This window comes from Hypomesus nipponensis, chromosome 12, assembly GCF_054491055.1.
Source record: "Hypomesus nipponensis isolate SF chromosome 12, ASM5449105v1, whole genome shotgun sequence".
Classification (NCBI taxonomy): Eukaryota; Metazoa; Chordata; class Actinopteri; order Osmeriformes; family Osmeridae; genus Hypomesus; species Hypomesus nipponensis.
In genome coordinates this window covers 5383921-5402789 of record NC_140372.1, presented here as the reverse complement: position 1 = coordinate 5402789, position 18869 = coordinate 5383921, and the positions used below count along the sequence as shown (strand labels likewise).

Genomic DNA, 18869 nt, shown 5'->3' with positions numbered 1-18869 from the left:
ATGGAGAAGGAAATATCCTCCGCGTACATTACTAAAGGGCACTCACATTCCTCGTTGTGACTTTCAGTGTTTACAAGTTCTAGTTCTATACCCTGGATAACTCATTTTGCCGTCCTGTATAACTTCGATTCAATCAGGGAATACCTTCTTTTCCCGTTAGGGGGTAAATTCAGCATCCAGCGTCCTAAAATAATGGATTGTTTATCTGAATTGCCATTTTCAGAAATACTTTATCTGTCAAGATTGTTAAAGTAACGACTGACAAAATGCAACACATTTTAATGTTTGACACACTTCTCTTTGTCATTTACGCACAGGTGAGCATGAAGCTGGATAGGTGTATGTTATTGGGTTCTCTGTGGGTTCTTTTATCACACAATGTTGGCTATGAACGTTTTTTTCTGCCTACCTCAGATTAAAGGAGTTCTCCCCTGTGAGCCGTACTTACTTTTTGTAAGGGAGGAGGAATTATGTATGAATAAACTGCAACTGAACCTCACATCCAAAGCACAAGGTGAGTTCAGGCAAAGCAGACTCCTCCACAATAGATATTAGCTGTAGGCATTTAAATTTGAATTGTAATGCGATTACAATATAGTTTATTTGATGTGTAACCAATCGTATGCGCTCTCTTTGTAGACTGCATAGGCATGTGGGACCATGTGAATTGTTGGCCTGACGCATCTATAGGAGAAACGGTGTCTCAGCCATGCCCGAGTTTTTTTAAATCCGCTGTAAAAGGTGAGGCGATCCCGCACCCGTCTGTAAATGTTCACAGGCGCAGGCCTACAACTGTTAGGGTCATGATCGGTCGACCCCACACTTTTTTCTGCGAGTTCAGCTACAGTAAAATATTAGTCTTTCAGTAATAAAGTGTTTGTGGAGGGGGACGTGTTGTGGAAAGGAGGAGTTGTATCTTTTAGAGTAGGAATGTAGAACATGTGAGATATGGAAGGGGGAAATATGCTAAAATAGCCAAACATGAATCTGAAGGCTGAAATGATATAGGCCTACATATATCAAAATTCATTATTACATTATTATAAAAAAAGATACAAATACAGTAGGCCTATGCTAAATAATATATTGTTTGTACTAGACCTATATAATACATTATATGTACAACAACATGGAGTCATATCAAGCATTAAGTAACAATATTAAAAGAGTATCATACACAGTTGCCAACGATTCATTGTTGATGTCTGAGCAGGTTAGTAGGTGAACTAACTAAATAACTCTGTCTGTGATGGTGGTTTTGCCAGGTAATGTCTATCGCAACTGCACTGACCATGGCTGGACTGACCCTTTCTCTCCTCTCGAGGAAACGTGTGATTACTCGTTCAACGACACACTCCATTTCTTTGAAGAGGTGGGTGTATTGTTTCCATACATTCAGAGTGTATCTTCCAAATCAGCCCTTTCTGAAGGGGAATAAGCTAACTGTTTGTGCCATGTGGGGATGCTATTCAAAAGGTTTTCTCCAAAGTATTTGGTAATTGATGGTGTTTTTTTCCTACTTCAGTCCACAGGTACCTACCAATATTTCTTCTATGTCAAGACCATGTACACAATTGGCTATTCTCTCTCCCTTATTTCCCTCACCATCGCCATCAGCATCCTCTGTTTGTTTAGGTAACTGAACTAACTACGATCTTTGTGAGAAAAAAAAACACTGGCACAATTTGTTTAGAATGTGTAAATCACGAATTCTCCATCAACTTGTCAAGATCTAATACATTCTCTCTATGTACTTCCTGTCCATCCAGGAAGCTGCACTGCACCAGGAACTACATCCACATCCAGCTCTTCTTCTCCTTTATCCTACGAGCGGCCTTCATCTTCATTAGAGATGCTCAGCTCTTCACCAATGAGGACCTCTACCACTGTGACTACTACCCAGTATGTCCCCCCCCCCTTAGTATTGATGCATACATTAAGTGCTTTGCTATCCCTGACCATGAGTACTTCGTGTTCCCAGGTGGTCTGCAAGGCCGTGCTGATGTTCTCTAACTACTGCATCCTAGCCAACTACAGCTGGCTCCTGGTCGAGGGGCACTATCTGTACACCTTGGTCAGCGACTCTCTGTTCTCCAAGAGCAAACATCTGTGGTGGTACACTGTCCTTGGCTGGGGTGAGTTGAAACAATACACTCAGAAAGGGGACGGGGCATCGGATGTTTGTGTCACAGCTCTTAACCAATCAGGTAGTGTGGTCAGAGGTCAACCCATGAGCCATGTGACAGATATGTTCCATAGGTTTCTCAATCAGCCACCTTGAAATGAGAGAAAAGTGGTTGGTAAAGCTTTTTTTTGTTTGATTTGTTTTTATATTTCAGGGCTACCCATGATTGTCATTTCATCCTGGGGCTTGGCCAAATACTTCTACGAGGATGAGGGGTATTATACCTGTTGACTTTCTGAATCGTGATGCATCACGTGTCATAAGAGACACAACTGTTTACTCAGGTCTGTTGTTTTTCCCAGCTGCTGGGAGACTCGCGGCCATGACTGGATCTGGTGGATCCTGAAAGTTCCAGTACTGCTCTTCATAGTTGTAAGCAGGGCTATAAAGATTACTGACAAACCCTACTCAATTGACCTATCTCTAAGCCCCACCCCCTTAGTTACTGTTGCTAACTCGGACAAGCTATCGCAGCTGACTAGAGATAAAATATACCCCATTGCCCATCCTCTCATGACACCTCGTATCAGTGTTGCATCTACCCCACGCACATCGTTTGACCATTGTTTTTACATGTAAATTACAACAAACCCAATAAAACAAGAGAAGAATCCCTTTTCCTAATTATACTCTATGGAGTTGTAAACTGAAGATGTCCGAGTGCAGCTGTTACTAAACTGCCATTGGCCCATTTGCGTTTGAGGGGCGGGGCTTAGCAATACGTCAATTACAAGTACTGTTGGGCAATGGCTAGAACACACACTACTTTTTAAATATGGCATTGAAGTTCAAACATTGTAATTAATTAAATTCCTCAATACCTTTTTTTCTTCTTCTCAGACAAATGTACTATTTTTCCTGAGTATCATTCGTGTTCTGGTGGGGAAATTGAAGATGTCAGATGTTCATGGAAATGAAATTAACCAATGCAAGTATGTTGCAACTTTTAAATATGTTTTAGATATGTGCTGGGATGAGCACAATGGTCTTTTGTGCCCTAGCTAGCTTCAGTGGCTTTGTTTAAACCAAGTCAAGACACCCTGTCAAACATGTAATACTGCACCAACAATGGTGTCTAGTGGGGTGGAAATCAGCCTTGATTTGTTTTTATTGTGTATACCCACTGTAAGAGTTCAACAACATCTTCATACCCTTGTCATTTCAGGAGACTCATTAAGTCAACGTTTTTCCTGGTGGCTCTTTTTGGCTTGCAATATGTCCTCTTCGTCTTCGTACCAGTCAGCGTCAGCAACGGAATGTTCAAAATATGGAACTTCGCTGAGCTCACCCTTGCCTCCATGCAGGTAAACACACACAGACATACATTAATATATATATATATATATATATATATATATATATATATATATATATATATATATATATATATATATATATATATATATATATATAATGTTTATAAAACACTTGAATTCATGAATGCCAACATGTGGAAAATGTACATTCCCTCAGTGCTTCAAGTTTGGAATATCAAAGGATGTTTAAACCCCTGTCCCCCTTTCCGTAGGGGTTTGTTGTTGCTGTTCTCTACTGTTTTCTGAATGGGGAGGTAGGTGGTTTGCATTCCAGACTAGGGTCAAGTGATATTAACACATGATACTATATATCACTGATGAATCATCATTGACATGCTGTACTTTTTATGCACTTTTTGGATATCGCTTTGGATAAAAGCATCTGCTAAAATGAATAAAATGTTGCATTGCTCTTCCTGTCACTTGTTGTATCCCCTGTCCAGGTTCAGTTTGAGATCCAGAGGAGATGGCGCAGGTGGAGAACGAGACGCCATCTACACGGGGAGTCCAGACAGTACCATGGGTCGCTCAGCCAGAGTGGCTCTGCCTGCACCCAGGTCTCCTTGCTGGCCTGTGGCCCCACCCAGGTGGTGTGACCCCCTACGCAGCAACCCAATCACCCCAAAGTACCCTGAAGCACAACGCTTGCTCCTTCTATGTAGACTCCTCGCACTGCCTGTCCCCTTTACAAGTAGTTATTGTCTGGTACTAGCTAATAACCCCCCAGAAACTGTGCACAGGACGGAATGCCAAAAATAGAATGCCAGAACTTTAGAAAACGGAGGACCTTCGCTTGTCATTCTGACCTCCTGGACTGCATATGACATACGTATGTTATGGTTCTCTGGGACGTCATTGTGATGCTCTGTCTTTGCCTCACATATTCCAGCACCACTCCCTAAAGAATGTGACCAAGTTAGGGGGTTGGCTTGGAGGAGAATTGTTGGGGATTGTTTGGATTGTTCCAGGGCATTGTTATGGAAAGTGTAGGACATGAAATGGTCTAAATAGAAACCAGATCCGTATCCTGGAGAGAGATCCTGGAGCATGTCACAATATACAAATAATCTTGAAATTTAGTTTCTTCATCTTTTTTTATCAAAATGACCATAGTCCACAAAAAATTATATATTCATACACTGCTACTTTGCACAAATGCACTACACATATTCTTTGTGATATTGATTACTTGTGGGTATAACATGTACAATAGATGACATTTGATTAAACTATGGCTTTGATTACAGATTCTATGGTTGTTGGGTTTTTACACAAATATTCTAAGGATGTCCCTGAGGATTGAAAAGAAAACAAAGTTGTTTTTCTCTGAGAAGTGAATTTCTGTCTCATTTTACTTCCTCCAGGCCATACTTTTCTTTCAGCTCCTCCACGAGGTCAATGTAAGCTTGTGTGGCTTCTTCTTTGGTCATTCCTAGACTCAGAAACAGACAGACAATGTAGTCACTGACATGAAACGATACTCTTGTGATACAGGTTGTTAACGCAAATAGTCATGTTGCCAATCTTACCTTTCTTTACGATCCATGCATCCCATTTAACTCTCCCAGCAAAGTCAAGTATCCCAGGCCGCTCTATAGACACAAAAACCTGTCTGAGTTACTCGGATAGTCAGACCAGAATGACTCAACAAGACTGCCACAACAATATATTATAATCACAAGACTGCTCTTGGAAGTTAGGAAGTGCACAGGATTTAAGAATGAGATCCGACTGGTTCGGCAGCAATCGAGACAAAACACTCACCGAAGGGGACATCCCCCACAGTTGACTGCTTGTATAGTCCGTAAACGTGATTCAGCTCACTCCTACATGGTCGGACCTTCAGTATTTTTACTTCATCCACAGCTTTCTCAAAGTCAGCCTTGAAAAGCACAAAACACACACTGTATTATGAAAATGGAGGTTGTTTCTCTAAGGGACATAGGAAGCCATGGAAGCCAGAGACAACGCCCATGTAATACTGTACTGTGCTTTCTATGAACCCTTGAGAAAACACGTGATATCCTAAAAGGCATTCAGAACACACACCCCTGTCACTAAAACAGACCTCGTCTTTGTCTGTGTTTTGGGGAGTTAGTATGGAGGTTCAGCTTACCTGAGACATGGTTGTGAAGAGTGAAGCAGTGCTCTGACGCCCCTCACAAGTGGAATACTACTCTCTTTTATTTACCAGGTGTTGTCTTGCACTTGATGACTTGCGGGAGGGATGGTCCTGCATACTCATTGGCATTTTCTTTAGGTGGGGCAAGGTGAAATGGGAGGAGTTCCCGGCCATGAAGAAGACAAGTTTGACAGGTCGAACAGGCCAGACCAGTAGCACCACAAGAGGGCAGCATCTGCTCATAACTATCCACAGACATTTGCCTCATCGCTTTGAGAATGCACCCTTTGTCCTCACAATCACAAGATACGGAGGGCGTCAAAACACTGTAATAACCTGCTTTATTCAACAGTCTTGTAAAATACCTGTTGATTTAGACACACCGAAACTCAACAGCAGGGTAAGTTGTGAAAAACAGTGTTTATTCTTCAAGCATAATGTAAATTATCTGATTGAATTTTAAGATTTTTTCTGGATTTCTTTAAGAAAGACTTGATGACAAGCCAGGTGGAAATATATACAACATACTTCCTTGTGTAACAGCCAATGGATTTAAAATAATTAGTGTCATCTAACATGTATCATTGCATCACAACAGTTTGGTAAAATGTCTCCCATCTTATAAAATACACTCTTTAAATAACACTTTACAGATATAGGTTCAGAGAGGTACGTATGCAGTTACTGACAGGCAGGCAAGCCAGCAAAGACTGGACCCAACGTTATATTTGGCAAAAATAACATCCTAAAAAAGAACTCGTGCATTAAGTCTCCAGCTGTTTTAAAACAAATAACATCTTTTCAAATTAACAGCTTAGGGTAGAGAACGCATTAATTCTACAATTTTGTATCCAAAGTTGACCTGTCCCACCCTTAGCAACGGACAATGGTAACCAGGAACCCAGCAGATTTAGACTCATTACAGGCAGACCTTGGAGCCAAAGCATTTATTACAACCACTAAAGAACAAGCTCCAACTTCAACAAATCTAGACCCAGTCTATAATTATGTTGTATCTGTAGGCTTTCCGCTGATTTAAGAAAATACATAATTATGATATAACACCAGACAAAAAAGAATTTGATCGGTAGGGTGCATTGTTTAGACACTGTTAACCAGAGATTTCATGGACTGCAGCTAACAGGAAAACAGAATCAAACACTTAAAAGTCAAAGAAACACAAACAATGTGCCTAAATGATATTGTTACCGGATATTTCCTGCTGGGCATCAGTATGTGAGCCACATGATGGAAGGTTGACTGTAAATAAGTGCTGAAAATGACAATCATCTGTTGAGACAGCAGTCGGCAAGGAAGTCAGTGAGATCCTAGAGAGCTGGTGTGATGTTCATGTCCTCTCTGATACAGAGATGCCTCTGATTCACACAGTGAATCTATTACATCTACACGTCTGACTTCTGCTTGGGTGTGTGCGAGTGTGTGCGAGTGTGTGCGCGTGCGTGTGTGTGCACCTACAGCCAGCATGTGTGTGTCTACAAACCAGCGTGTGTGTGGTCAACATAACAGCATGTGTCTACGGTCCAGCATGTGTGTTTGCGTGCCTGTGTGTGTGTGTTTACATATAAATCATCCATCCGTCTTAGACTCTGCTGACGTCCTCCAGGGAGCTTCCCCGGGCGTCCTCCGGCAGGGTGAAGCGGATGTGGCGCTTAGCCTCCCAGCCCCGGCGGATCTTCCCCAGCCTGCGGGCCACGCAGGGCAGGGCCAGACCCAGCCGGGCCAGCAGCACCCCACAGGGAACCACCGCCACCAGCAGGAAGGGCGGGGGCAGGTAGAAGCGGTACTGGCCCGGGTCCAAACCCCGGTCCCAGCCGTAGATCAGAGCGTGGAGGGTGGCCATGACTAAGGCAGCGTAGCCCAGTCTGGACTGGAAGTGGGGGGAAGGGAAGATCATTATTCGAAAATAATAACAATAACTTTATTCATTCATCTGAATCAGGTGTTGGAGCAGGGAAACATCTAAAAACATACAGGACAGTGGGTCCTGAGGACCAGGGTTGAAGACCCCTGCTTTCGATGGAAGGTTTCACATGTGGGTTAAATGAATACATCCATCTCTGTCCTTAGTGAGTAACTAACCATATGATGTTTTGTGTGTGTGCACAGATAAACAGGAGTTTGAATCAGCTGTGTGTGGGTCTGCGTGCTGTGCAGGGGGAGGGCTGGCCAGGGCACAGCAGAGCAGACAGAGCTGCAGGACTTGGAGCAGTCTCCTCGCTGCAGCTCATCAGCTCTCCGTGACGGCTGTACAGCTCTCACACACCCTAGGGGAGCACTGACCTACGCACTCACATGTCCTTAATGAGCCCCTGCAACTGCGCGTGTGTGAGTGTGAGAGAGAGAGCGAGAGAGAGAGAGAGCGAGAGAGAGAGAGAGAGAGAGAGAGAGAGAGAGAGAGAGAGAGAGAGCGAGAGAGAGAGAGAGGGTGTGAGTGTATGTGTGTGTGTGTGAGTATCTGTGTGCGAGTGTGTGAGAGTGAGCGTGTGTGTGTATGAGTGAGTGTGTGTATGAGTGAGTGTGTGTATGAGTGAGTGTGTGTGTGTGTGTGTGTGTGTGTGTGAGTATGAGTGAGTGTGTGAGGACCTGTGGTTCCACTCATTATTGCACTGGCCATGACATTAAGAAGAACAGGAAGACGGATAACGAGGCTCTTTAAGTCGGGGAGGGGAGGGGCTGCTCCACTCGCCTTTTCCAAACACAAGGCATCTACAGCTCTGTATACAACCCCAGACTCTTAATCAACACACCTACAGTACAACCATCCTTTAACAACATATCTACAGCCCTCTCACACAGGAAAACCCTGGATCCTTTAACACCATACAGTAGAGTACAGTACAGACACTGCGCCACCCTGATGTGGATCTCTACTGACAGAGTGAGGGACCTCTGTCCGACAGCGACACCAGCCCACTAACTTCAAGCCTTTTACTGACCAGTCCAGCCACCAGCCGGACAGCTCCAGGCCTGTCTGGTGGGCTGGAGGGGGGGTCGGGACAGTGATCTTGATGGGGAGCGGGGCTGGCTGAAGCTGCTGGGTGTGGGGGCCTGACAGGCGGGCTGAGCCCTGGCTTTCATCACGGGGACTAGCAGCATGTGACTGATCTCAAGCCAACTGGATCAGCTTAGCATAAATACGTCAGGGAAGTTCAAAAGCGACAAAGATCGACAAATCCCTGGAAAATGGTGGCATAATAGCAGGTCTGGGCCCGCTCTGCGTTGAGAGGCGTGCTGGAGGAGGGGTGGAGCAGACACACATGGATGCCAGAGTCTCTAAGCTCAGATGTTTATGCTGTTTGGAATACACAACTCTCATGGGCTGACTGGCTTCCTTAAAAGCTGTAACTCAAGCAAGTGTGAAACTGTTCTACTCAGACTCTGTGTGCGTGAGTGTGTGTATGTATTTGAGTGCGTGCATGTTTGTGTGTGTGTATGTATGTGAGTGCGTGCGTGCGTGTATGGGCAGAGCAGCATGTCACCTGTATAAAGCTGAATTCCCTCCAGTTCAGAGAGTTGGCCACGGTGGGCAGGGATGTGGCGGCCAGCAGAGAGAGGAGACCCAGAGCCAAGATGCCTACAGACAGGTAGAGCTCCATCCTCCATACCTCCTCCTCCACCCACGAGTCCTCTTGGCCTGCCTTCACCTGACCACACACAGAACATACACCCACATCAATAAAACACACCACACTGAACCTATACCCTCCTGCGTCCTGGTGGTCAGTACCTGTTTGAAGGCAGCGCTGAGCAGCTTGTAGCGGGCCGACTTCCTCATGGGCAAACACAGGCTGTAGACGGCGTGCAGGGCGGCACACAGGAAGCTGCACAGCCCCAGCTGCTTGCGGCTCCGCAGCCACACGTCCAGCCAGGCAGGGAAGAGGCGGTACTTGGTGCCCCAGGACAGTTGCAGGAAGGCGGCCAGGAGGCCCGGAGCGTAGACCAGCCCCAGCAACACCAGGGCAACACACGGGAAGGTGACATTCACCGTCTCCACGGGAAGTTTGTAGAACACGTTCTTCTCTGCGTAGAGGTAGGGGTGGAGGATGTCCCGCAGGAAGTTATAGAGGTAGAAGAAGAGGAAGAGGAGGAGGGTGGCGAGGGCTGGGAGGCGCCAGGAGGGGAAGAGTAGCAGGGGCGTGTTCTCGATGTCGCGGGCCGCCGAGAGAGTGCCCATGTCCACGGGGTGGAAGCCCGCGCTGCGGCAGACGTGGAACACAGAGTTCTTAGCCTGGCTGCTGTCTCCACATATCAGCACCTGGAGGGAGGGAGGGAGGGAGGGAGGGAGGGAGGGAGGGAGGGAGGGAGGGAGGGAGGGAGGGAGGGAGGGAGGGAGGGAGGGAGGGAGGGAGGGAGGGAGGGAGGGAGGGAGGGAGGGAGGGAGGGAGGGAGGGAGGGAGGGAGGGAGGGAGGGAGGGAGGGAGGGAGGGAGGGAGGGAGGGAGGGAGGGAGGGAGGGAGGGAGGGAGGGAGGGAGGGAGGGAGGGAGGGAGGGAGGGAGGGAGCCGTCAGAGCAGTACTGCTGTCGCTCCCACTTTTACCATCAATCCAACACACACCCACACCGGGTCTGTAGCAGCCGGAGTGTGTGTGTGTGTGCGTGCGTTTGTTCTCCGACACACTTCCCCTCCTCGCAGTCCTACCTGTCTGCTCCCGTCGCGCGGGCCTGTCTGCAGGGTCCATGCCGAGATCACGTTGAAGCCCTTCACCACACTGCACTCTGGGAACATGGCGGCTAGCTGCTCGGCCTGAGAAGGGCCCTCCCTGTTCAGACAGGTGCTGTTGCTAACGTCCACAACGGCCTTACCCGCTAGCGCCTCCCGCAGGCTAGACAGGGTAGAGTAGTGCTCAGGGTGGATGGCAACGAACACCAGGTCAGCCTGTGACACGGCCTGATGCTGGCTGGTCACCTCCACGTCCTCCGGGAACAGCGAGGAACAACGTTTGGGGTTGCGGCTCCCCACAACCACCGGGAACCCCGAGGTCACAAGCCTGCGTGCCAGAGAACGGGAAAAGTCTCCCGTGCCCAAAATGCCAACTACCGGGCTTCCTGGATCAGACATGGAGGCATCTGGGTGCCGAGTGGCCCGCAACAACGGCTTCCTAATCTCCTCCTTCGGCATCATATGCGCTAGGAGTGGGTCAAATTCATAAAATATTGGTTTAACTTCGTTGCATACGTCCTGTTTGAGTTCAGCTCTACCAAACAAGAATTTCACGTTACTTAAAAAAAAAAAAACATTAGGTCACACTACAAATTCACGTTCTTGCAGGCTAGTACGGAGGACTGGTCATGTGATTTAACCGGAAATTGGGACAGTCGATATAAAGAGATATGGGTCATCTCATCTTCTATTCCTTAGCAAGACGCTTTTATTAGCTGTTAGCTAACTAGCTAAGTCAAGTTTGCTTTAAGTCCCTTTTCCTAGTATGCTACCCGCCCACCAAAGTCAATTCCTTGTTTGTGACCACTTACTTGGCGATTAAACACTATTCCGAATCTGATTCACATTCTACTGTACAGTAATACAGTTAGTCAAAAACTCGACTGTCCTTGGTTGAACTTGCAACCAACTTTGACAAAACGTTAGATTGACAGAGGATTGGTTGTGTAAATTCATTCATTTTGTTTTCTGTGTGTCAATTCCATAACTGTATAGCAGCATAACGTAAATTGACAATACGCATGGTGTTTACAGGCCAATTGTTTTATATCTACTCACCCGTCGGTTCTCTCTTGCTTAGCGGTTCGTTCCTACTACTCCTATGACACAGCACTGAGTCCCCGCCCAGTACCGAGTCCCCGCCCAAACTGCCGTCCCTGTGTGTACGTGAGATAACTTGCCAAAAGGAACATTTCGCTCAAAATAAAACGGAAATGTCGTGACACTGATGAGTGAGATTTGACAAAGAAGATTTGAAAGGTCATGCGTTATTTGAAAAAGCACACAAAAAACAACATTTACAATAGGTTACACATTTTCATACGTTTAGAGGTTCTGTTTTGACGAGACTTTCTTTTTAGCTTGTTTGTCAGACTGTTGCTAAAAGTCATTTAGAGTCCCAACCTGGGGGTATGAATGAAAAACACAATGAAGCAAAAGTGAGGGTTGACTGCAGGTCAGAGGCTGTCAGCTCTAGTTCATCATTGTGCCTTTGCCACTTGCTAAAGGTTATATCCCCTAGGCTTACATCTGTGGCACTCTATAGTGCATGTGTTTACTTGTCTATTTGACGTATTCATTTGTAGGCGATGATAGTTTCAAGAGACCAACCACTGGGTAGAGGTCATGGCAGTTCAAGTCTCAATTTGTTGATTAAATGTGATGAGGAGATTTTGATTCAGAGCAAATATGTGTTGTACCCCTGTCATCGTTGATCCAGCCTTCTGTATCTCCACGGTTTCAGAGCAGTTGTTGGTCATCTGTTTGTGTGGTAGACGCACCCCAGTCATGCACTGTGTTTTAGTAGCTAGCTTTCATCTGGTGCAAGTCGACAGGTCTATCCAGACACACGTTGAATGCCAACCACGTCCAAATCCATTCCCCTTCCCGCCTTCCTCGAAAGCAGCCTGCTCCTCCGAATTACAGTAACCTTGCTGCCGCGTCTGTCAAGATGAAGGGGGAGAGGGGGTGCGGGACTCCTTCTGTGGGCTCTGTCTTCGATCAGAAACACATCCCCCTGGCAGCCTCTTCACTCTGCTTCTATCAAGCAGCCCAGTGTCACACCTTGCCACATCTATTATTTTTACGACATGAATCCCAGTTTATGTGATATAGGATGTAATGTGACGAGTCACATCCTGTCACCAACTTGCAATGCATTGAAATTGTGCATTATTAAGCCAACCTATTTTCATTGCTCTAGGCTACTGTTTTGAATGTACAGGGTTTTTTTTTTTTTTTAAGAAGAATGAGGGCTAGCGGAGAAAATCTCGTTCTAATCCACATCTTGACAACACCCATCTCTTTTCTCTGTCGGGATGAGATGTCACGTAACACTACTTGAATGCCATGGCGGGAATTCAGGAAACATCCAGCCAGCTGTAGGGACCTCGGCCAAGTCATCCACTGTCGAGCTGAAGCCCAGATCTGTCTGCCTGGCTGAGGACGAGGCGCTAGGAGATGGGCACTAGTGCTGCCACGAGGGCCATATGAGTCAGTCTCCTCCGCGCATCATAGCCGTTTTCACAGGGCCACGTGCCAGGCTGAGGGAAGTGGGTCAGGAGGGACTGGAAGCCCCGGACATTTAGCCAGTGGATGTGAACGTCCAACAGGGTGACTGCAGCACACTAAAATGAAACCGCTGAGCGGCTCTGGCCAATGTCAACCAGTGGGTTTAGCCGCGATCTGCTATAATCTTTCAGAGGAGGAAGCTCATCATCGCCACCGAATTGCAGCTCAGTCGACAACCTGCATTAGCAGTGTCCCCATGAAGGTTTGTGAAACTGTGTGTTGGGGATTAACAGTTTGTTTAGGGGCTCCTGCTGTGTTCACTCGTGTTTCTCATGGCATTAGTGCCATTTCAAAACCCAACGTCTTCTCTGCAACTCGACTCAAAACTGGTGTCCTTCCCGTGCAACAAACAAGAAGTTATTTCTGGTTCAAGTCAGGTGTTAACTTGGCTTTATACACTCCCAGATCCAATATGGACTCTCCAGTGTCAACTTTCATAATTGTACTCTGAACCAAGCTAAGATGCAACAGATCTTTGTTAGGCTCCCCAGGCCTGTGTTGGGCCTCTCCGTATCCTACTAACAAGCAGAATGACTGCAGAGATACTTTGACACGCAGGGTTTGTGTGTTGGACTGGAGCACTCTGGCCTGAAGACTATCAGTGGCACAGTGGTGCGTGTCTGACTTGTTCTGCCCTAGCCTAAAGGTGAAGCACGCTTGTCCTGAGGAAAGGTCAAAGCCATGTGAGGCAAATTGAAGTTCTATGTTTCTCTTGGTACTAGCCGCACAAACAGTGCCTTCTGCTGCAACTGCATGGCTGACAGACTGCCACATGCATAAGATGGGTACTGCTCAGGGGTAGATCGTTTGACGGCAGACCAAAAGGTTGCAGTTTCAAATCCTCTCTGCTTGTTGCCTAGATAAAAGCACTGGCAACATGAATGCGTTGCAGAAATAATTATTTAAGCAGGTGCTTTCATCCACAGCGACATTCGGGAGAGAGGAGAGGGATTCAAACCTGCAACCTTGATCTGCAGTTAAATGCTCTGCCAATAAGATGTACCCACCTCCATCACATGCAGCTGAATGGCCCACACTGGGTTCCACCTTCACCTCTCATCTTCCAGTAGTTCCTCACCCAGCACACAGGTCCCGGTCATGTCTCACTGGTGAGGCCTTTAACAGAAGCAACCGCCCCAAGCTTGTTTCTGTCTCTGTGGTGGTGAGTTTTGTTTCCCACACATGACGTGTCTCAGTCTAGCCTCTTAAGAACTCTCCACACTGCCTCCAGTCAAGCCGCCTCTGATGTGACACGGTAGTCTGCGCAGCACACTCCCAATCCTCCTTTCCATCCCTTTGTTTTTCCTCAGAGGCAGGACTTCAGCTGGATGTGGAGATGACTCACGCAGAGACTAACCTTCCCGGGGTTTTTGATGCAGTCTTGTTCTGTGCGTGTTTGCAATGGCCATGCGATCCAGTGCTGTTCCTCTGCACTCAAATCGCCCAGTAGCTGAAAAGCCAAAACCAGAGATGGAATCAGTCTCAGAGGTGTCATTGCCTGGGATAAAGATGACAGTAAGCCTCATGTTCAACTACCCCCACCTCCCCTCCCCATCACACACACATACACACAGCCCAAAGCTATATATGCTTGGACATGACAGTCTGTTGGCTCAGCTGCCAGCATTGTTCACCCATGTAAGACTATCAACATGATGACTGGATTATTTTATTCGTCGATGAAAACAGTCACATGATTGTAGACATGCCACTGGGGCATCACAATCAAATAACTGTGTGAAATGTAGCTGTCACAACACTTGTTTCAGGCGCCTTATTTGGAAGGTTTTATACGTTCGTGACGATAAACAAGGTTGAGCAAACCTCCCAGCTGGCTATAGGCTTACGTTGACCTCAGATCACCAAGCTGCCTCTGCTGCGTCCAACGACCTTGGCAAAACCTATTTCAGTCAAAAGTCTGGTAGCACAATATGCTAATCGTTTCATAACAAAGCGTCCGTTATAGACTGTGAATCATTTGAATAAAGACCAAAATACATTGGATTTCGAATGTGATAGCCAACTATATATTCAACACGTGTGAGAAATGAGTTGATGTAACTCTAAGCTGCAATCTTATTTGCTGAGACAGGGTGTGAAATGCTAAATACCAGCCCTGGAACATGCGGATTAACATATTTGTTACAGACGGGAAACCATCACTTCCCTGGAGATTTGAAACCAATTGAAAAAAACTAAACTATGTGTTCTGCTTAGACATTACGGCTTGTTCCAAAGTATCATTCATCCTTGCCAGATATTGATTTGAGATTATAATTAAGGCCCTATCAGTAAATACCAATAGGGTAAGTGTTTTTTGTTGTCGATTTTTAAGTCAAAGTAGTAACAAGCGTGGTGCTGAAAGACAGCTCATGAGAGGAGGAGAAACTCACAAAATAAAATCCAGTGGCGTAGCCGAGCCTACCCACAGATTTTTTTGTAACGGATAACGAATAGCCAACCGATCCATGTTTAAAATTCTACAATAAACTAGCTCGCATCAAGCTTTACCTTTCCAATTCATCATCAACCGAAAGTTAAGGATTTGTATTTCATACATAAAGATTGCTATATTAATGTCTTGATCATAATCCTAAAAGCAACAGGCTTTATTCTGTGTTTTGTTACGTCAGCGTAACCCCTCCTGCATCCAGATGGACTAGAATTGCTCAAGGCGCTCCTAACCCAGGCGAGGAGAACCAGCGCGAGCCCAGTTATGTCAAGACGCGTCGCCTCAGTGTGTGAGCTCTCTGACGCACTGTGATAGTGGCAGGACCGCCGAAGGCTTCTGGGTCCCAACGAAATAGATTTAGCTGTACTGAAAAAAAGAGAGCGATTGCCTCAATTTTTGCGACTCAATACGGTTTTTCTTTTAATCTTTCACAATTACTTCTCCAAGATCATCTGACTTTTCATCGCTTGTTCCTCGGATAGTGCAGAGGAAGCGACTTGTGGCGGCAGTGGTTGGCATCGTCATGGTGTTGGCCCTACTCATAGCAATACCGCTGCTTGTGCAAAGTTCCAAGACTTCGGCTCATTATGAGATGATGGGCACCTGTCGAATGATCTGCGATCCGTACACTTCAAAACCGAGCGCTACGGCAATGGAGGTGATGCAGGACCTTAACGCCATCCCTCCGCCGCCGTTGGCCCAAGGAACTAAAGGGGAACCGGGAAGGCCGGGAAAACCGGGACCCAGAGGCCCCCCGGGTGAACCAGGACCACCCGGTCCAAAAGGACCACCTGGTGACAGAGGTGATTCCGGAAAGGCTATTTATCCGGCGGTAACGTCAGGGACCGCAAAGACCGAAACAGATGAAGTCAACACTTCAGCCGATGGCGCTAAGATAGCATTCTATGTAGGTCTGAAGAATCCCCACGAAGGATACGAGGTTCTCAAGTTTGACGATCTTGTTACAAACAAGGGAAATCAGTACGATCCATCTACCGGAAAGTTTACCTGCCAAGTGTCCGGAATCTATTTTTTCACTTATCATGTGCTAATGAGAGGCGGAGATGGAACCAGCATGTGGGCTGACTTGTGCAAAAACGGACAGGTAATCATTCAATAAATGTTGCAAAAGAGACCACGATACATTAGATCCCTAATTAGACATCAAAAGCATGAATAATACAAAAACGTTCATATTCATTTAAGCGCGGAATGCAAATGTGATTATGTCCAGTGCGCAAATTACGCACGTGGTTCCGCTCCAGACCAGCAGATGTAATACAGTACAATCTCACAGTTGTAGATCAGAAGTTCCATCTAATAACTCGTTGTAAGTTAAAATGTGTGTCTGACTTCACAGGTTCGGGCAAGTGCAATCGCTCAGGATGCGGATCAAAACTATGATTATGCGAGCAACAGCGTCGTCCTACACCTCGAGTCTGGGGACGAGATTTACATTAAACTGGACGGCGGCAAAGCTCACGGAGGCAATAACAATAAGTACAGCACCTTCTCTGGTTTCATGTTGTATCCTGACTAAAGTTCCCCTCAGGTATAAAGACTGTTTCCTTTCCCTTTTCTTTGAGGTACAGTGCGCAGTAAAGTTCGTTGTTGGTGTTCTATTTAAGTTTATTCTCTATTGGGAAAGTTTATGAAATCATCAGGCTCTTTACTTATGGGTAAAGAGATTTACATAGTAAATTAGGGTGATTCGTTTGAATGTGATAACCTTGAAAAGAATACATTGTGTTCAGAAGTAGCACTTATAATATGTGTATCTAAAAGCAACAGCACAGAGATGAACGCAAACTTGCAGGGCCATGGGTCTTGTGCTTCAGCTTTCATCACTGTGTTAAGGCTTTCATTGTATCAGATTTTGTCCTGGTGTATACCAATAAATCTTGTTTTACAGTATGTTGTCTGTCACTAATTGAACATAGACTGATTATTAAGGTATGCACACATATAGCCTAGACTAAAAACAATGTATTCCTTTAGCAGACACTTCTAGTCAAAGAGATGTACAAATTGTGCAGATGTACATTATGTGTTAAAAACATAGACATCCCTATGAGATCCCCATTATAAGGATGCCATTCATGCTACTGCAGACATCAGTGTCTCCTATAGCTCCATAACTGTAATTTGGTAAACAGAATCACTTTGCTGTCCACAAAGACCTCTCGCTAGCAGAAGAACCATGGCAATGCTTTTAAAAGTGGGCAAGTGTTTTGGACCTACATTTTTTTCTGGGGGGGGGGGGGGGGAGAGGGGAGGCTGCTGTCCATACAGTTTCCTCAGCTAGCTCACCTGTGCGTTTTCATCTGTATTCTGCAAAGCTGACTCACCTGTCCCTTCCTCATCCAGTGGTCTAACGGCCGAGGCTGTCTCCTCCTGCAAGCCTGGCTGGATGGATGAGAGCTTGAGGTGGGAGAGACCAGGAGGATCCCCCTCCCCAGACACTGATCAATGCAGCCTCACGACACAGTGTCATTAGCAGTTCAGGGGGAGAGAGGACAAAACAAACCTGTGGATCAAAGTGCCTTCAGGAAGATGTTAGTTAGTTATCGATGGAGAGAAATGGCCACTGTGGAGGCTTGCCTATTCATGAATGTAGTTGGTCAGCAACCGTCATGACCAAGCACTTCAACAAACACGGGGTATTTGATTGCAGACCTTGATATGAAGGGGAATTGATGTGTGATTGAGAATCTTTATGGCACACTGTTAAATCAACATGTCTAATTCTAAGGAGGGTGATGTTGTGTATGTGTGTGAGTGAGTCTCCACCTGGAGGAGGGATGAACAGCTGTTTACACATTAACATCAATTAAACAACAATCATGCAGAACAAATATTAGCAAGCATTGATGAACAACATTCAGCCATGTTGTTTTTTGTTTCCCTCTCAAATCTGCTGATTTTATCAACTTAGCTATAATCACAAAAAAGGTGTACTTTACCATTATACCTATAAAATGTTAACCATCTGTCATCGTCGTCTAACATCTTGCCAGCGCACTCATTTATCATTTGAAGGGTTTAGATAAAACTCCCACTAAGACAAAACAATCATGACGGTTTCGCAGAATTGTGGAAACACAGTTTCGATCAATGTCACAAGAGGGAGCTTGTAGTTTTTTCCAAACTTCATGCGTTACAAAGAGACGAGATGTTGTGGGTTGTGACATCACCTTGTCACTCAAGAATCACACCTCATCTGGGATCATTACGGAAGTGTTAAATACCTCACACACCTCTTACTCACATTTCTTTTGGGATATACAATATTAGATCATCCATCAGAGAAGGGTAGCAGAGTAGCCAAGATGAGCTCAACGCAGAACGCAGATCAGGGAATGTTTTCTATCAGAGTTACTTATCTTATCTGATCTTATCTTATGAACTGGATCATTAGCAGTTGCTTGTCTGTGTTCACACCCTTGGGGAAGGAAGAAGCTAACAAGGTGAAAAAGAAGTGATGATATCCCTGAGTCCAGAGGCTGGTCTATTCTGGAAGTCTCATGGCTTCCTGTTGACGG

General features: G+C 45.8%; 4 protein-coding genes across 4 annotated transcripts; 2 read left to right on the top strand and 2 right to left on the bottom strand.

Annotated features, from left to right (window-relative positions):
* Window positions 1–9: 9 nt before the first annotated feature.
* sctr (secretin receptor) lies at window positions 10–4417 on the top strand. The gene is made up of 13 exons (XM_084667805.1): window positions 10–317; window positions 415–514; window positions 640–741; window positions 1266–1372; window positions 1526–1635; window positions 1770–1902; window positions 1982–2135; window positions 2340–2400; window positions 2488–2557; window positions 3026–3117; window positions 3351–3489; window positions 3714–3755; window positions 3945–4417. The coding sequence occupies exons 1-13, from the start codon at window positions 267–269 to the stop codon at window positions 4095–4097; spliced, it is 1314 nt and encodes a 437-aa protein (XP_084523931.1). The 5' UTR covers window positions 10–266; the 3' UTR covers window positions 4098–4417.
* Window positions 4418–4635: 218 nt separating this feature from the next.
* On the bottom strand, window positions 4636–5729 carry LOC146260756 (acyl-CoA-binding protein-like). The gene is made up of 4 exons (XM_084667806.1): window positions 5618–5729; window positions 5266–5383; window positions 5031–5093; window positions 4636–4933 (listed from the first exon to the last, which is right to left on the bottom strand). Exons 1-4 carry the CDS (start codon window positions 5624–5626, stop codon window positions 4848–4850), a joined length of 276 nt encoding a protein of 91 aa, XP_084523932.1. The 5' UTR covers window positions 5627–5729; the 3' UTR covers window positions 4636–4847.
* Window positions 5730–6024: 295 nt separating this feature from the next.
* steap3 (STEAP family member 3, metalloreductase) lies at window positions 6025–11403 on the bottom strand. Its single transcript, XM_084667804.1, has 5 exons — window positions 11364–11403; window positions 10284–10771; window positions 9372–9899; window positions 9124–9288; window positions 6025–7511 (listed from the first exon to the last, which is right to left on the bottom strand). Exons 2-5 carry the CDS (start codon window positions 10764–10766, stop codon window positions 7224–7226), a joined length of 1464 nt encoding a protein of 487 aa, XP_084523930.1. The 5' UTR covers window positions 10767–10771; window positions 11364–11403; the 3' UTR covers window positions 6025–7223.
* A 3928-nt stretch (window positions 11404–15331) lies between these two features.
* Window positions 15332–17226, top strand: c1ql2 (complement component 1, q subcomponent-like 2). The gene is made up of 2 exons (XM_084667834.1): window positions 15332–16432; window positions 16688–17226. Exons 1-2 carry the CDS (start codon window positions 15851–15853, stop codon window positions 16865–16867), a joined length of 762 nt encoding a protein of 253 aa, XP_084523960.1. The 5' UTR covers window positions 15332–15850; the 3' UTR covers window positions 16868–17226.
* The last annotated feature ends 1643 nt before the right edge of the window (window positions 17227–18869 follow it).